At 32.2% G+C, this 18,482-nt stretch overlaps 1 protein-coding gene across 2 annotated transcripts in view; it reads left to right on the forward strand.

Annotated features, from left to right (window-relative positions):
* The window catches only part of LOC126742960 (neogenin), a 159,367-nt gene that overhangs the window by 102,144 nt on the left and 38,741 nt on the right, over positions 1–18,482 (forward strand). For both annotated transcript variants that reach the window (XM_050449849.1, XM_050449850.1), the window contains exons 3-6: positions 1,080–1,216; positions 10,071–10,509; positions 13,748–13,892; positions 15,755–15,915. In XM_050449849.1, coding sequence (XP_050305806.1) covers positions 1,080–1,216; positions 10,071–10,509; positions 13,748–13,892; positions 15,755–15,915 — 882 coding nt within the window. The remainder of the gene's footprint in view (positions 1–1,079; positions 1,217–10,070; positions 10,510–13,747; positions 13,893–15,754; positions 15,916–18,482) is intronic.

Consider the following 18,482-nt stretch of genomic DNA (forward strand, 5'->3'; position numbering starts at 1 on the left):
ATTAAAACCAGTGAAAGCTAAGCAAGTAAAAACGAAACTAGACGACAAAGCAGGGACAAGTACTAGTAATGGAAAAAAATTAAAAGAAGAGCAAAGTGCCACGTCAAGAGCAGAAGAGAAACAACACAACATAAAAACAATGCTGGACGAAGAGAAAAACACATTATGCATTTACTGTCATGAGACCTACGAAGACACTTGTTATGAAGAATGGATAATGTGCATGCAATGTGGTGCCTGGTTACATGAGGACTGTTCCGATAATGAGCCAGGTACTAATAATTATGTTTGTGACAATTGTCGTTGATTAATTAGCATTCGGACTCACTATAACTTGGGGCAAGAGAGTCATTTTTCTTTTTTTGTTTTAAGTTTGATATTTTCCAAAGAGTTAATGTTTAGTTTATTTTTAAGGTTATGTTGGTTTGAAACCAATTAAACTCGTGTTAAAAACGATGAAAGTTTTTTTATTTCTAAAACTTAGTAAGTTATACGCCGCAGAGTCTTAAGGTGTCTCACTTGCCCCGTCCTCCCCTATTACCTTTTTTTTTGAATATTTCCGATTAAAAAAGCAGATATTTATTAAATATTTATTGCTTGTGTCATAATAATGACTAAATTTAAAATGGCAGATGAACCCCTTAGTTAAAATTAGTCTTGTCTGCAGTTCGGTTGATTACTTATCGTGATTTGAAAAATAAACAGTATAAATATATTCTTTTCAAAGTAAGTACAAAATTCAGTTAAATGTTGGGAATCTACTTCCGTTTACTTCTAAATATGACACACTGTAAATAGCGTAACCTAATTCCAACCAGATTGTCCCAAAAAAGAAAACACACACACCCAACTCACTTGCCAGGTGCGGATCCATTACCGTTTGAAGGGTCTCTTTTAATTATCAGCGACTCGAAAGAGGGTTCAATTAACGACACCAGGACGTATAATATTATTAAGTTTCCCTCTTTTCACTATCGTTACCTCGAATATCACGTGTCAGCTTTATTAGTTCAGTGTGTTCTTTGAACTGGGCGAAACGTGGTCTATAATATGCTAAAAAAAAACATTTTTTTTTTCAGAAACCAACTTACAAACGGCTCTTTGTACATAAACAGTGTGATAGAGGAACAGAGGCTCACCGGGACCTATCAGTGTATGGCAACGTTGCCGAATGTCGGATCAATCGTCAGTAGGACAGCTAAACTTAGTATAGCTAGTAAGTATTAAGGATTTTATCATGAAATTGACAACAGTGTTTTTCGTATATACTCTTCTAAGGGGCGAGGTTTACTGTAAATAGATACAGTGTTGTCAAGCTTCTTATCTATTATTAATTTTATAAAATGAGCACGGAACTTGTGAGTAGTAGTAGAGGAAAGGAGGAACAGTAAGACAGGATAAAAGCGAGAGGAAGAAGACAAAAGACGGTAAGAAGAACAATGATGCCTAATAAAAACCCTAAAAGGTTAACAGAAAATATGATCTTTAACAAGAAATAGTGAGAAGATCTAATCAAAATACTAAAAGATGACGTGAAGAAATTAGTGAGATAATAGCGAGAAGAAGACATTAAGCAAAGACACAAAAGAGAAATCTTGACTGATTATATTTTAAAGGCGACTTCAAGAACACAAATAATAAATGGCGAAACAGCAGTGTAAGAAGAAGAAATACGCTACAGAAAGAGGAATATCCTAATGGGTAATATGGAGAGAAAAAATAAAGTGTTGGGCAAGAATAAAACGAATAAAATAAAGAACAGTGAAAAGAGCGAGTCAAGAAACAGTGAATAAAACAAGAATATCAAGGCTCACCTGAAGAAAGCCCAAAGGAAAATGAAGAACAGTAAGAAAAATAAAGACAACGAAATATTAAACAGGAGAAATGTTATCAAATTCATGGCGGTTGACCGAGGTTATCGAATAAGCCATGTAATTAGTGACATATTATTTTACATCAATCCAAGACTGCGGAAAATATTAAAGCCGTATCATTTGCATAAGAAATGGTTTTAATTTTGTTAGAGTATAATTGAAAAAAATATTGAGGCTAAAAATGTGCCTTGTGGTACACCTTAAGGTATCATCGTTGTAATGTATTTTCTAATATCGCTTAATGTTTTTCATAACCGCCTAGTGTATTTTCTGTTCCTACAAATTGAATTCTAATGCTAATCCAAATAGCTTTTAAAAACATCCAGTACTACTCCTCTGATACCATTTTTTTTAGGAATTTCCAAAAGTAGTTGGTGTGGCACCGTATCAAATGCTTTTGCTAAATCTAAAAACACCTGCCATACATTTTTCGTTCTTATTTATATTTAAGTTTTGTTAGATGTTAGAAGGCATTTGAGATACCTAACATTATTTTAGAACTTAAATTATATTCATACACACTTTTCATATAAAAAATGTAGCACTGTCTTTAACACATTTTTTAAAGTTATTTATTAGGTTAATAAGTCTATAATTACTTATTTTTAATTTCTTAAAAATTTTCATAGTTAAATGTTGAATATGCTAAAACAGAGATAGGTCAAACTACCCGTCATGATTATAGTGTTTTGCTTGCATTATAGGGTATCCCTAAGACTAAACTTTAAAATATAATCTTACATCCACTTCACTTATCACTCAATACTTGTTGCTTGCAATTTTATCATCTTTAGAAGAGCATTAAAGCAGATGATTTAACTTTTTTTTTTTTTTATGGAAAAGTTGAAAATGTTGACTATGGATCATACTCAATTAAACTGTAAAAAAATATTGGTTCAGAAACTACGTGGTAAATAAATATTCACCATTAAAAAATGTATAAGGATCTGTAAATCAAAGCGAGTGGAAAAAGCGAGACAAGAAACTATGTATAAAACAAGATTTTCACTATTCGAGAATATCAAAGCTTATCTTAAGAACAAACGTCTAAAAGAACGAAAAAAATAAAGAGAAGAAGAACAAGAAGGAATTGAGACAGAGAGAAAATAAAAACGAGCTTATGAATACAGAAACAAGAAGTACTAGAATAACAAAGGATAGCGAACACATAAAGTAATGGGAAAATAAACATGAGAGGACAGGAACAAAGCATTCAGAAAAAAGTACAGGATAGGAGAAAATGATACTATTAAAAATCTAGACTTGAAAATGAATGGGAAGATCTGGAAAGAGAACGAGACAACGAGAAGTAGAACACTTTTCTTAGTTAATGAAAAAAGTTTCTTAGTTACTTTTTTTTGGTATTAATCCCACTATTACGTCTACAATCGTGAGGCAAATATGGAAAAAATACTTGTGGATTCTTGGATTTATTTGAATAATTGAAATATATATACAAAAAATTCAGATAGAGGCAGTAAAAGATTATATAAAAAAATTAAATAATACCCGAGGACAAGAAACGACGATAAGAAAGAACCAATAAAATAAAAGTGAAATTATGTGAATAAAATGAAAAACCCAAAAATACAGTATGAAAAAAATAAAAGAGTATGATTATATATCTATTAAAAACTATATCTCTATTAAAAACTCAATTGAATTTGCCAATGATCTGAAGCAAATAGATGTTCCAAACAATGCCATTTTGCTTTCTTTAGATGTAAAGAGCTTGGTCCCTAGCATACCTTCGTCAGATTGTTTAACATTGGTTGAGATCCTGCTAAACAATAATAGTACTTTGCCACAGCTGGTGGTAGATAATCTTATCCACCGTTTATCATTAGTTTTGGAACAAAATTTCTTCAAATTTAATGATCAATTCTTGAGGCAAAAATCTGGTCTCGCCATGGGTCCTTGTCTTTCACCATTTTTGAGCGAGGTCTTCATGAGTCACTTGGAGGAGAAAATCATGAAAAGTCGTTTTGCGGGCTTTTTGAGAGCTTATAAAAGGTACGTGGACGATGTGTGCGTGTTGTGGGTTGGTGACGAGAATGATTTATTGGATTCCTTGTCATTTATTAACTCCCTTCATAATCAGATCTCTTTTACGCTGGAAAGAGAGACAAACGGAAAATTACCCTTTTTAGATCTTCTTTTATACCGAAATAATAACAGTATTTCTTTTGAAGTATATCGCGAATCTTTTGCAACAGATAATATAATCCAATTCCCCTTATCAACACAAATATGCAGCCTTTAACTCAATGTTCTACCGTTTATTTAAATTACCTCTGTCCAAAGACGCTTTTCAAAAAGAACATAAGGCTATGAAAATAATTGCTGTAAACAATAATTTCTCATTTTACAGCTTGAACAAATTATATTACAAATTTTATAATCAATATAAACTGTCCTATCACATCGTCCACCCACCGAACAACAATAATTTTAGATGCCTTAGTTATTTCGGCAGCATTTCTCAACAACTTGCAAAATTTTTTAAGCCTTTCAGCCTTTCCATAGCTTCAAAACTCGCTAAGGAAGAACCTAGTAAAGACGTTGGATAAAAGTGATCCTCTATCTAAATCGGGTGTATATTGTCTTAATTGTAAGGATTACCCTGCTGTTTATGTGGGACAATCAGGAAGGAGAGTATCCACAAGGGTACAGGAACACCTAAGCCTCGTTTATAAGTTCAGGGACACCAACACCACAGAAACTAAGTCAGCATGTGCTAACCATTTATTATCAATGGGTCATAGTTTTTCCGTCCCTGAAAATGTTTCCATTGTTCACGAGTGCCCTAAGGGTAGAAAGTTGGATCTCTTGGTGAAAATGGAAATCACCAAAGCCAAAAAGAGTCCAAATTTGACATGCGTTAATAATGTTTTCACCTTTGAGCCAGGACTTATCTTTAATAATCTTATCTAACCTCTTGTTTCTGCTCACGATACGCATATATGCCTTTGACTCTAATATTCATAGGCAGGGCTGGCAGAGTGGTTTACGGTCTAGTGTTTCACCGAGATCAACTTTAGAGCGTGAGTTCAAATACTACACCTGTCACGTTTTTTCCCTTTTTATATTTTTTATATTTTTTGTTGAATTTTTGTGCCGTGTTATTATTTTTATTACAAAATATGTGGGTATTCTCAGATTTAAATAATTTTATTTGTCAGTACTTAGCAGGTCATCTAGCTATAAGGTAATTTTAACTAATTTTCAATATTTGATTTTGTTTTAGTGTAAGGTTTTATTATAGTTACGTGTGTTTTTCTGTTTATTGTAGGTCTGATGATGCTTTATTAGCGAAACATGTTACCTGATTAATTAAAAAGATATTTTGAGACTGAGACTTAGAGTTTTCATTTTTTCTCTAAAAGAGTATGAGTTAGAGGAGAACAGGAGTAACAAATTACGAAATATAGAATAAATTAAAAGACCGTCAGACAAAAAAACAGTGAATAAAACATAAATATTCTATCAAGGCTTACCTGGCAAGAGAATATAACGTGAAAACAAGACAAAGAAATGTGACTCATTTTTGGTCAGTTGGAAGGACAAGTGAGTCCTAAATGGATAATTGAAGAGAAAAATTAAAGAGTGAGACAAAAAGAAGAATGAGACAAAAAATGTTGAGATTAAGAAGATCTAATTAAAGACGTCCTAAAGAAAGAACGTTGAGATGAATGAAAACACTGACAAAAACAACAATAAAGAAACAAGAGTCAGAGAGAGGAACAAGAGGAGCTAATCAAAACATGAGTCTAAGCATAAAAAAATAATGACATCAGAAAGGAGACAAAAACTACAGGAAAAGAGTGAAACTATTAAAAAATTTAATGGCTTAAAAAGGAGCGGGAAGATCTGAAAAGAGAACGAGACAACGTAATACCTTTCCTAGAGCATGATATTAATAAAGCATAGCAAAGAATTAATAATTATATATTTGGTATTAATCCTACTGCTACAATTAATCTATAATTATAAGGCAAATACGGAAAAAGATTCTTGTAAATCCTTGGATTCATTTGAATAATTGTTATAAGAAATAAAATAATACTTAAGGATAAGAAACGAGGATAAAAATAAACGCACCAATGAAATAACAGTAAAATTAGGTGAATAAAATGAAAAACCGACACAAACAAAACCTTGACTGAAAACAACTTAAAAAAGGAGTATGAGTCGTAGTACAAGAAGCAGTTAAAAAAAAAAGAAATAATGAGAAAAAGATGCAAAGTGAAAAAAGAAAATAGAAAGTAATCTTGAATAACCTTCTAAAAGACGACTTAAAGAGCAGGAGTATTAAATGATGAAATAGCAGTAAGAACGAGAAGAACGTAGCAGTAAGTGGAAGATCCTAAATGGTGGAAAGAAAAAACGTGCGTTGGAAAAGAACAAAATGTTAAATTAAATTAATAAAGAGTGAAAGCAGTGAGGGACAAGAGAGTCAATAAAAGAAGAATATTCTCTCAAAGCTTACCTGAAGAAAAAACGTAACGAGAGAAAATGTAGAACAATAAAAAAATCAAAGACAACGCAATATGAATCAGTCGGAAGGAAAAGTGAGTCTTAAATGGATAATTGAAGAGCATAATTAACGAGTGAGACAAGAAGAAGAATGAGACAAGAAATTAATTAAGGACTTTAAAGACGTCCTAAAGAAAGAACGCCGAGAAAAAACTAACAGAGACAAGGTATAGAGTTAATTTACACGAAAATAGTTACTCAAGTATAAGAATTTGGTATTAATTCCACTGCTACGTCTACAATTATGAGGCAAATACGAAAAAATACTTTTTTGTGAATTCATTTGAATTATTGACTAGAACGAACATAACTGACTGCACCTGGAAGGCTATCAAAAACATATAAATTTTCACGTCTAGTAATCAAAATATTACGAGTGGGTTAGTCAAGATTTAAGATTTAATTTAACTAATTACCATTTTAGGACCCATTACGGTGCCAGTGACCTTTTGACCCACATGTGCCTTATATCTCCAGTTTTTATGAGAAATAAAGCGCTAAAAACAAAGGTTTACATACCTATATATCGTGTTTAGGTGTTATAAAACAAAATTTTACGAGCGAGCAAATAGTGCGCGGGGCAGAGATAAGGCGTCGTCGAAATATGGGTCGAACCGTTTTTCAAATTCAATCGGCGGATTACTGTAATCACTGCCAAGGTCGTAAAACACTTTGAAAGGTTTTAGAAAAAATAGTTTAAAACGGATAAGGTTTGATAAAATTATTGTTTAAAATTGGGTAATTAACAACAGTATTGGAAATGGGGGAGCAGCATAACATGTACAGATAACCCGGATTTATTTAATGCTTGTTTGATAAATGCACCGTTTGTAGATGGTGAACGCAAAAAATTATAACAAAAACTTTTTTAATCTAACTCCTTTCGGTTAAAAGAAAACTTTTACCCCGCAGCGGGTAATAAAATTATCATCACCATATTTTACCTCGAAAAAAAAAAAAGAACAAAAATTTCCCTTTTAATATGCCAGAGCACATCTACCGGTAATCACTTTAGGTAACTTTAATGTTCTTTTATTATCGAACTTTCCGCGAAACTTATACATTATGTCCCAAGAGAAATTTTCAAAGTTCCAAGTTGGCGTTGTCTTTTCTGAGTTATTAAGGGAACTAATAGGCCGCACCCAAAGAAACTTATTCCACCTTAATACAGCAGTATTAAATTGCTAAAAAAAACTTGTTTTGGAGAAACATGTTTATTAAGTTTTGGGCAGGTGTAAGGATATTGGGAGCCTAGTAAATATCGATATATAATATTGCCCCCTTATGTGTTGTATGTGTAAAATGCTTTTATAATTAATTTTCTCTCAAACCTTTAAGCAAACATTTAGCCAATTTATTACGGCAAATACTCCACGCAGTCTGATAGCATACGCATTCAGTTCACACTCCACGACGCGCGTTTACTTTCATGTGTGAACTTTTTACCACCAATCCTTTGGACCGGACGTATTTAGACATTCCATTATAGGATTCGGCACTTGCCTTTATTCTGATTGGTTGATTTGAATAAATCGCGAACACAAACAATGACCCGAATAGCAAAATGTTTAGGCGGTGCTGAAACCCAGTATGAAATGACGCGCGTTGAGGTTATGCCTGTTTGTTGTTTTCAATCGTTTTATTGGTGTGTTCGTTTTATAAGTAAATATTAAATATAGCATTTAAAACGTTTATGTGAGTTATTTTAGAAACATCTTTTCCGCTTTCATTGCATAGATACCATGTTCTTTATATCTCGTCTAAAGTATCCATCAAAACTCAAAATCTATTAATTTTAGATTTTTTATAGATTGGAAATTGCTTACTAAATTATTTTTTTTTTAAATCTACAAATAATAATTAATGCTTTTTAAATCGATTTTTACTGAATAATTATTATCGATTTATCCAGCTACTTTATATAATAAATTTTCATTATACTTTACGTAGTCTAAAATTTAAATAATATAATAGGGTGTTCCATTACGAAACGTTTGTTGAAGCTTTTGTATTTCCCTGTATATGAAATGTGCACCTAAATAAAAACTACATGAAATATAAACGATAGTAGGGTGGTCAAATACAAACACATGTGTAGTATGTGTAGTACTGTTATCCAATAAACAATAAATAAAATAAAATTATAATAATTAAAATTTTTTTATGAAATTTAGCGCACACCGTTTCGTCAGGCATTTTTTAAAATATTACGTATTTAAATAAATAATAAATACCACCACTTTTCCGTAAAATAACAATTTTTATATTTTCCATTAATTTTAGGGCAAACTTAATTTTTTAACGTTTTTCCGACCGTGATGCAATTACCGTGAAAAAATATAACATTTTTATGCATGGTAAATTTATTAGTAAAAAAAAATATATTAAATTTATTTATTTTATTAACTACATAATATTTTACCATTATAGTATAACAACTCTAATTATAGAAGTCTAGCGGTCTCGCAAATGTGGTTTCAAGGATGACAACTTTCAACATTCTGTAACTCAAAAGTGAAGGAGTTTAGGACATAGCTTTTCTTCTTTAAATAATCTAGGGATTAATCCCCTTAAGAATCAGCATCTTATTCTATAACACCTTGAATAGCTTACACAAGACCTTCATCAACAATCTTGACATTCCATTCTCCATTTCGGCACCGCTCTGACATTGTACTTAAGGATTCAGCACCCCTTATAAATAATTGTTACGTGACATTCTACTCTGGATTTCAGCACTGCCTTAACATTCCGCTATAGGATTCGGCACCTTAAATAGTTTGACGGCACCAAGATTTACCAGCAAAAATTTTAGATTGCAGCGGGCTAAATATTGTAAATAAACCTAAAAATTATGTCGTACTACTCTTTTTACAGGACCCTAATAAATTAAGTTACTATTTTATAACTTTAAGTAATGTAGACACAATGGCTTCATTAGGAAAAAATACATGCTTTTAATCAAACAAATTGTCTTAAATTCATTATTTTTTTTTACAGAGCCAATTTTAGTAAATGACACCTTTTTGAAAATTTTCCTAGAATACATATTCGGGGATTTTTCTGGTAATTGCCTATGTATCGCTTTAGCATGATCATAATTAAATAATTTGTGCTATTGCCATGTCTATAAAAAGTATTTATTCTATGTATTAAATTACAACTATTTACAACAATTTTAACAACAAACAATTGAAGAAATTAATTTTAATTTATAACTATACAACTTATAATAAATTAGCCGGTGAATATGACCCCCATTTTGCCCGGAACACAAATGTAGACGGAGAAATAAGTTGCCGAAGGCGTTTTGTAGCATTCGCGGTATAATTTGGTTGAAAACGTTTACTATGTTGTTGTGCAGATCATCCAAATTTCTTGGGGTTGGATTGTATCAACGGTCTTTTACATATCCCCATATACAAAAATCTGGAATGGTTAGATCGGGAGAATAAGGTGCCCACTCGATTTCAAAGTAATTTAGATAATCGATATTGCTCTGGGGTTATTAAAATTAAGGATAATACAATAAGATCCAATTTCACTCCGATAACAAAAGGCTTTATCAAGGAAAATTAACAACTGTGGTCGTTAGCTTGTACATAGCTGAATTAATTCCAAAAAACAATTAATTTCTATCTATATCGAATATATTTTTAGGACTTAACGGTTTCCACGAAGAACCAAGCGACATAACCGTATACCTGGGCCAAAAAGCACACTTCGCGTGCTACGTAGACGCAGTACCGACCCCGCGAATCCGATGGCTAAAAGACGAACGACCGCTCCAAATAAACGACTTACGTATGACGGTACTACCGTCGGGAGCCTTGGAAATCGACGAGGTGGAGGAAAGCGATCAGGGTTCTTACAGGTGCAACGCCTCCGGTTTAAACAGCCACATCCTGAGCAATAAAGCGACGCTCTACATCAACATGGACCAAGAGCAAGCTGCGCATTCTGCAGCCCCATCGTTTATTGCTAGACCAAGGCCAGCCACTGTGGTGGAGGGGCAAAATGTGACCTTGGATTGTGCGGCCAATGGCAATCCGGTGCCGCGAATCACGTGGCTGAAAGATGGATTTCCTATTGATATGAAGTATGTAGAATTAGGAGATATTGAAAATTCAAGATATTCATTCAAGATATTTGAAGTTCGTGACACGCTTTTTCATTGTTTTTTTTGGTGGTTACTGAGTGACGTCAAATGCTGTTGCTGCTTTCATGCTCCAGCTGATTCAGGCTATTGTTGACATTTGATTTCGACGATGTATTCAATCATTTGTGGCTAATAAATTACTACCGAGATATGGTGGTGCAAGCTAGCCATAGTTCATACATTAGTAAGCTGATATGCAGTTATTTAATTACATGTCGTTAAAATTGCCATCTTTACCTCTTCTAAATTGTGACAACGCACATCTTTATAAATAACTTTTTTAATATGATCCCACAAGAAAAAGTCCTTTGCTGAAAGATCCAGAGACCTGGCTGGCCAATTAATAGTGTAATTTAGCCCAATTATGCGTCCATTAAGATATTCCCTGACTTGCTGTGAATTGTGCGCCTAAATATTTTTCTAAAAAAAAAGATTCATTAATTTTATGATCAAAAATCCCTGCTCAAACATTTACCTTTTGAGGGTGGGTTCTTGTAAGAACATATCTGTATTCGTTTTTTTACCCCAGTAACGAACATTTTCAACATTTGGCTCGTTATTTAAGGTAAAGGTACATTCGTCTGTAAAAAAACATTTCGTAAACAATCCCCGTGGTTATTCGCCCTTTAAAACAGAAATTATTAACATAACTTCAAAACAGAAATCTGCTCTTCGGATTTCATCGCCTTTCCTTAGTTTCTGATGTTTTTCATATTTATGGAATGGTATTTGCAATACTGTACTATGATTTTTTCCTACAACTTCTCCAAGAGTTGTAGCTAATTCCTTTGTTTTATTGAATGAAGCAACATTTCAAAATGTGAACAATTTTCTCTAGCTCTGCCATCATTATTGTTTTGCTCTGAGCTTCTGTATTTATAAATTACTGTACCCTTAGTCTCAAAGTTATTAACAATATCATTGACTGTTGTTTTACTTGGAAAATGCCTATCAGGGAAATTCACAGAGAACATTTCGGACAGTACTCTAAAACTATTCGCCGTGTAGTATCACTTAATCATAGTTTTTTTCTCTTGATTATTGTAATAAGTATTCATACTGACCATACTTTGACATAACATTTTGATAATTTGGCTGGTGGTTTCATATATTAGTTTTTTTTTTCAAATTAATTCTAAATCTCTTGAAGAAAGTATTGAAATTTGGTGTGGTGGCTTATCTTACTCGCACCTTTAAAAAAGTCTAATACATTTTTTCAGTAAAATATACAGGGGAGGCAATATTTGAAAGTATCATAATTTATATGGGAATTTATATTTTTACATACATTTTATGATGATCATTGGTTTTATCAAAAATAGTGACGACTTTAATGCGGCTGAAATTCGGAACACTAAGGTTGAGCCGCGTGTAATTTGACTTTGTTTATAGTTATTTTCATTAAGCAAAAACGATAAGGCTCCGAGTGTACCTTTACGTGCAGTTTTACTCCTGAATGCAAATTTAATGATTACTGGGTTTTTATCATCATAAATAAAGATTTTGATGCATGTGGAAGGATTAAACGCAACTGATCTGCTTCGAAGGGTATATATTCATAGTGTTAACGATACTATAGCAAAAATATTCAGAAAACTATTAATAAAATGTTCTAAAAAAACCAAATATAATATATTATTTATTGAATTAGAACATAATTTCTATAGTTTTCAATGTTAAGTTATTTACTTTAACACCTTGTAGAACTCGTCAAAAGAAACTAATATACCAAAAATCACCTATATAAAAGTTGTATATTAAGAGAGTTACTTCACAATATTGAAAATTATCTTTTAAAAATCTTTATTAAATTAATTGTTTACCGTTTTTACAAAAATTGTTCAAAATTGTCCTCATTTATTTGATTAAGATACAATCGGCGAATCAACGACTCTTTACAAGCTTTGAAAATAAAATCCACGAATTAAATCACAAGAATTTTAAATGCGCTCTGGCAGTTCTTCCGGAGTATTTACTACTTCATCATGATACAACAATTCTTTCAAATAGCCCCACAGAAAATAACCGTATGGCCAAGAAATGTGTCAATTGTTCCCTATCCATCTATTCGGAAACTCATTATTTAGATCTTCATGAACTTCTCGTCTAAAATGTGGTGGAGCCCCGTCATGCCTGAACCATATATTCTGTCTCATATTTAGAGAAATATGTAATAATTGTGGCAGATTGTGTCGAAGAAAATTTAAATAAATTTCACCAGCCGGTAGAGGTGAAAAAAATTAGGGTCCAATAAGCATGCCATTTGCCATTTAATGAAAATCTGTGTTGAAAATTATTTTACAGCATGCGGATTTTCTACTGTCCAAACATGATTGTTGTGGAAATTTTGCACTCCATTTCATCTAAATGTGGCCTCGTCTGTACACAAAATTAGTACTAAAATCTTTATTTCTTTTGCACTGTTCTAAAAGCCACTGGCAAAATACACCTCTTCCAGGATAATCTTCCGGTTGTAACGCTTACACCCGTTGATATTAATAAAGATAATACTGTTCTTGACGTCTTCCACATGAGGAATTTTAAGTTGAGCTGCTACGGCTCTAGTATTTATTGTTGATGCCTTAACTTGCAGAACTATATATATTGGTTGAGGAAGCTACTCGTCTTTAAAGCAATTTTTTAGGGTCTTTTGTACTGCGGTATGCTCACATTACTGCACCAAACATCGCGGTGTCAAACGCGAAACGGAAGTCTGATCAAGTCTGATCAATCCAAATTTATTGTTCGCGGTAATTATGATTATTCCTACGTTTCCAATTTTCGGACTTCTGAAGAAGAGTTCACTCTTTCTCTAAGTATATTGATGTTAATAAAAATATTACTCAAAAATGTCGCACCCAGTTACACCACTTTTAGCTGCACAGAAATCGAAAGCATATTTCTGTTACTAATCCAGACTTGGTAATTGAAGAATGTTTTAAGGCACATTTTGTGGAAGATCTAATGAAACGAGCTACGTGCATGTGGAATGATTTCGTTTTTCCTAGGTTCAAAAACTTTTAGTGAAAAGTGTAATTTTTTATATAATTGTCGTTGGCCGTTAGATGAGGCAATAACATCTAAAAATCGAATTTGGCACTTGGTCGAGTTAATCATAACCCCATCCTATTAAATGTTAAAGAGAGCTAATGTTAATATTTGATTGTTTTTTTTTAAGTGATCTGGACAGCAGATTTAGTAAAGTGGGATCGACGAGTTCTTTAAGGGTGACGCGAATTCAGGAGCAAGATGGAGGTACTTACCAATGCCGGGCTGAAAATAGGGAGGACAGTTTGGACGCTTCCGCTTTAATTGGGATTCAAGTAAGTTTTCCCTCTATTGATCAATAAAAAGAAAAAACTAAATTTTATTCTATCCTTACTTTATTCCGTAATCGTTTACCAAGGGTCAACCAAAATTATTTACACATAAATATCCTAAACATTGTTAGATAAAACGATAAAAAGAAACTTTAAAAACCTGAAACAGAGTGAGGGAGGGATATTCTGTTATTATAAAATAATATATATAATAATTAATTATGATATTCGAATTTTGTAAACCTATTGGTTTCTTGTTTTGTAATTTGTATTATTCGGACCTAAGGGAAAAATTCACTTGAGAAATTATTTTCTCTTTTACATTCTTACTTAAAAGTGAGAAAAAAAATCATTTTCATAATCTACGTATCCTTTAAACCGGCCTTGGTGGCAACTATTTATTTAAATATGCTTCTAAAAGCCTCAAATGATCATCTATTAAAAATAAATCCTGATAAATATACAGCTATTCCTTTTTGCAACGAAACTGTGAGATGTTAACTACAGAATATTATACAACTGATACTTGGCATAAATATAATATCGTTTAAAGATTCTGTAAAAAAATCTAGGCCTAATTATTGATTGTAATTTAAAATTTAAGGATCCTATTACCCAATGCTTAAAAAGGGCCTATTCAATGCTTAAACTTATTTACTCTCATAGATACTATTTGTCCCTGGAAAGGAAGGCGTGAGCTTTGTGACACTTCTTATCACACTTCAATTTTTCAGATCATGTATATGGACCTTTTTTGGATAGCCTGGATAAATATGTCTGACCGACGTACCTTGCACTCTGTTGCCTTTTTTTATAAAGCTATTAAATATAATTGCCCTCCATATCTTTACCTTAAGATAACATATCGAACATAATGTTAATATCCGTAGATTAAATCTTTCTAACAGTACCTGTTCATAGAACGGATGCATTTGAAGAATCATTTGCCTATCAAATTGCCTGTCATATAAATAAATACAAAGTTTTGGATTTGTCCTTGTCAGTATCTAGTTTTAAAAAAGAGTTAAAGATATGTTGCTTCTAAACGCCTGTAAGTATATCTCGTTGAACTCCGTTTATGTCTTTTTTTCTCTCTCACTTTCCCTTTATCTGTCTCTTTAAGTTCTCTCCTCTCTTTCCTGCTCATGAAATTGGGTTTTTTCTCATATAGACTTGGTCACTGTATAGGAGAAGCTTCTATTTATCCTTGTCTGATAATATTGCTCTACCGTTGCTGGATTAATAATAAATTTTCATAATTTCGTTTTACTTACGTAGTTTGTCCCACAGCTTGTAGCCTGAAATTGGAGAAAGCAATTGTCTTTATCCATGTCTCACGAAATTTCTCTATTGTTGCATCATAAATTCATGTTTCTTAGAGAAGCATCAGCTAATTACAGCCCTATATGATCCCTTGATCTGGCAATAACGAAAAAACGGGATTGTTCAACTTTTCATCATCTCTACTGCATCACTTTTCTATTGCCACCTGAATCATAAATGAAGTAATAATTATACATGAAATTTAAATTTTCTACGTTGTTTGGCGCACTATATATATGTAAACCATGATTTTATTTACTCGTGAAACCACAGGATCTGGCAACTTATATACCAGAATACTGCTCTGCAACACTGACTCTATTCTTTTATTTGGTGTCAAGTTAATTTATTATTCAAATTTAAAGTTTTCTTCTGATTTATCTGAAACTCATTAACACTCAATAAAAGTAAGTTTCATCGACAAAAAAAGGAATTTTTTTAAACAGTTGAGTAGCAATAATTCCCTTTGGATCCTTTTACTCTAACAAAAGACGACGCTACTTATTTATTCAATAATAAATAAGGAAAAATTACATCCGTAGGTGCCGCCGAGGTTTTTGAAAAAACCCCAGGACCGTACCGAGTATTCGTCAAAGGACGTCGAACTGGAATGCAGCGTGTACGGCATTCCGGAGCCGAAAATACACTGGTTAAAAAACGGGGATTTAGTCAAGTACTCGGAGTACTATAAACTCGTTAATGGGTAAGTTTCCGATGACAGACGACATTGATTTTCGACTTTAATTGCCTTTAGTAGCGCGCGGTGACGGAGTTAGGGGCTTTCGTTGTTAAATACGTTATTTATTTTGACTTTTATGGCTCATACGTTTTTTTTTCTCTTAATTGTATGCACATGAAGTTGAACTTCTTGTGGGTTCTTTTATTTTCCTTTGTTCCTTCGGAGGTCGTAAAATTAAACACTTCTACTTGAGTTATAAGTGATACGGAAACTAAAAGGTTTCATTAGTTTTACAGCAGTTTTAATGTGAAATATTGAATAATGTAAAACGTGTTAGTTTCCTTAATTCCTAATAATATTACAATGTAACTCATGTGATCTCGAGGCCATCAAAGAACCAAAATCAATCTCTCAGGAATTACAACCTCCTCTGAAACGCTTGTTCCATTTGTTTTTGACGAAGATTGTCAGTAATAGAGAATAGTCTTCTATTCTTATTATTCCCGTCAAATTTGGACTTTGAATTAAGTCGACCTATTAAGAAATTCATGAAAGAATGGATAGTGCTCAATAGGATGGCAAAATGTCAATATTCATATCAGAGAATGATCTAAAATACATATATTTTGAAAGCACTTTCTATAATAATTAGAAAAAAAATGTTTATAGCTTAAGTTTCTGATGTTTTAAGACTTTACACGATATTTTAAATGATGATTTTTCAACCCAATTTCTATAATAATAATTAGAAAATTATGTTTGTGGTTTGAGTTTCTTCTATAGGATATTGTGTAACCGATGATAAGTGCTAACCGGTTTATTTTTTATTGATTATCTAATATAAGTTATTATAAGGCAAGGAAGAACTGGCAATGAATATGTGAAATTTGTTTTAAGATCGATTTTTCAATAAAGTTAGTAATTAACTTTTTTTTTAATAACAAATTCAATATCTCTGAAACTCTTTATCGCAATCATTTGAACAAATATTATTTGTATTGTGCTTTCATCAGAATATGCCCAAGGTTTTTTACTATTATGGTCTTGGAATTTCCCTGTTGCCTTTCAGCATGTTTTCATTAAAAAAATTAAGCGAATGGATAGTGCTGAATCTAATGGTAGAATGCCAATAATCAGGTCAGACAATAATCTAAAAAACATGAGTTTTCAATGCACTGGTGTTTGATATACTCCGGAATGGTTTTAAGAATTTTCAGGATATTTTAAATGATCACATGCTAATTTTTTTAACGCTCTTTCTCTTTCACCCGCTCTATTTCGCCGTGTATTTTACCATCGAGATTTGGATAGAAACATCTGCCATTCCGTCATCTATTTCAGCACTTTTTATATTATTTTTTCATTAACTGCTAACCAGATTATTATTAATGTATTACCTAATATAAGTTATAATAAGACAAAAAAAGATTTCAAGGAGCAAGTGAAATTTGTTTTAAGATCGATTTTGTAATAAAGCTAATAATTGAGGAGAAGACTTGCAAAATGCGGTTTGTCCAAAACTGTAAATTTTCAGGAAATGCGAAAAACTGGCACTTGGAAACGTTCTTAGTTATTGAATTGCAATTTATAACAACAAAAATAAGAAAAAATAGCATAAATAATTACTGGATTTACAGACTAGAAAATGCAAAAAATAGTTTAAATATTTTTAAAAAATTGCTGGACAAAATGCTATTTGCATGTTACTAGTGAACAAATAGCGTTTTGTTTGTCAGTTATATAGCTTTTTTTGTAGAACATAAGGAAATCAAACACAACCATATTCTCCTTTAGCTCCATGTTCCATTAACGGCTTCTATGTCATTACACCCACATTCTTCGTTTTCTTCAATAACTGCTTCTCCAGCTTCACAATAATTAACAAACATTAGAACTGACTATTCCAAGTCTGGATCATTGTTTCAGTTCTCGCCAGATAATGATTCTAGTAATTTTTTTAAACTATCTAGTTTTTTTTCTTTATCTTATGACCCTCCTATATTGTATAAAAGATAGCCATTTAAGTAACTATTATAAGGCCACCTATAGTTCAAATAATGAAATTTTGGACAAACTGCGTTTTGAAAGTCTGCTTCTCAATTTACGTTTTATTTCAATAAAAAATTGAATATATTTCATGGTGAAGAGTTTTTAAGAGTGCTTTGGATAGCACTAGCATTTTGATGAAAACTGTATAAACAAGTACTGAACTGCAGGGCAGAATACTGAGATGCAAGTTAGAAATTGACCTTGAATACATGTAAAAAAATTTAAAGGGTCTAGTCTACTTTCTCTTTCTAGCACTTTTCAAGATCATGCATCACATGTCACTAACTCGCGTTTCTCCAAGGAATATTCTTTCGAGATGTATTTTAGACGGTCTAAAGTTTTTAATCAGTAACAATCCTATAAAGCTCCTGGAATATCTTTGTGATATTTTTTGATCACTGTCATACATTATTTTTTGTAGTTTATGGTTGATGGTTTTTGGCTTTAACGTCAATAATCCAATTAGCCTTTGACTGAAATATAGCTACTATTATCGACAATAACCTAATTGATTCCTCGACTTGACGTCTACGTCGTAACAC

This window comes from Anthonomus grandis, chromosome 12 (assembly GCF_022605725.1).
Source record: "Anthonomus grandis grandis chromosome 12, icAntGran1.3, whole genome shotgun sequence".
NCBI lineage: Eukaryota > Metazoa > Arthropoda > Insecta > Coleoptera > Curculionidae > Anthonomus > Anthonomus grandis.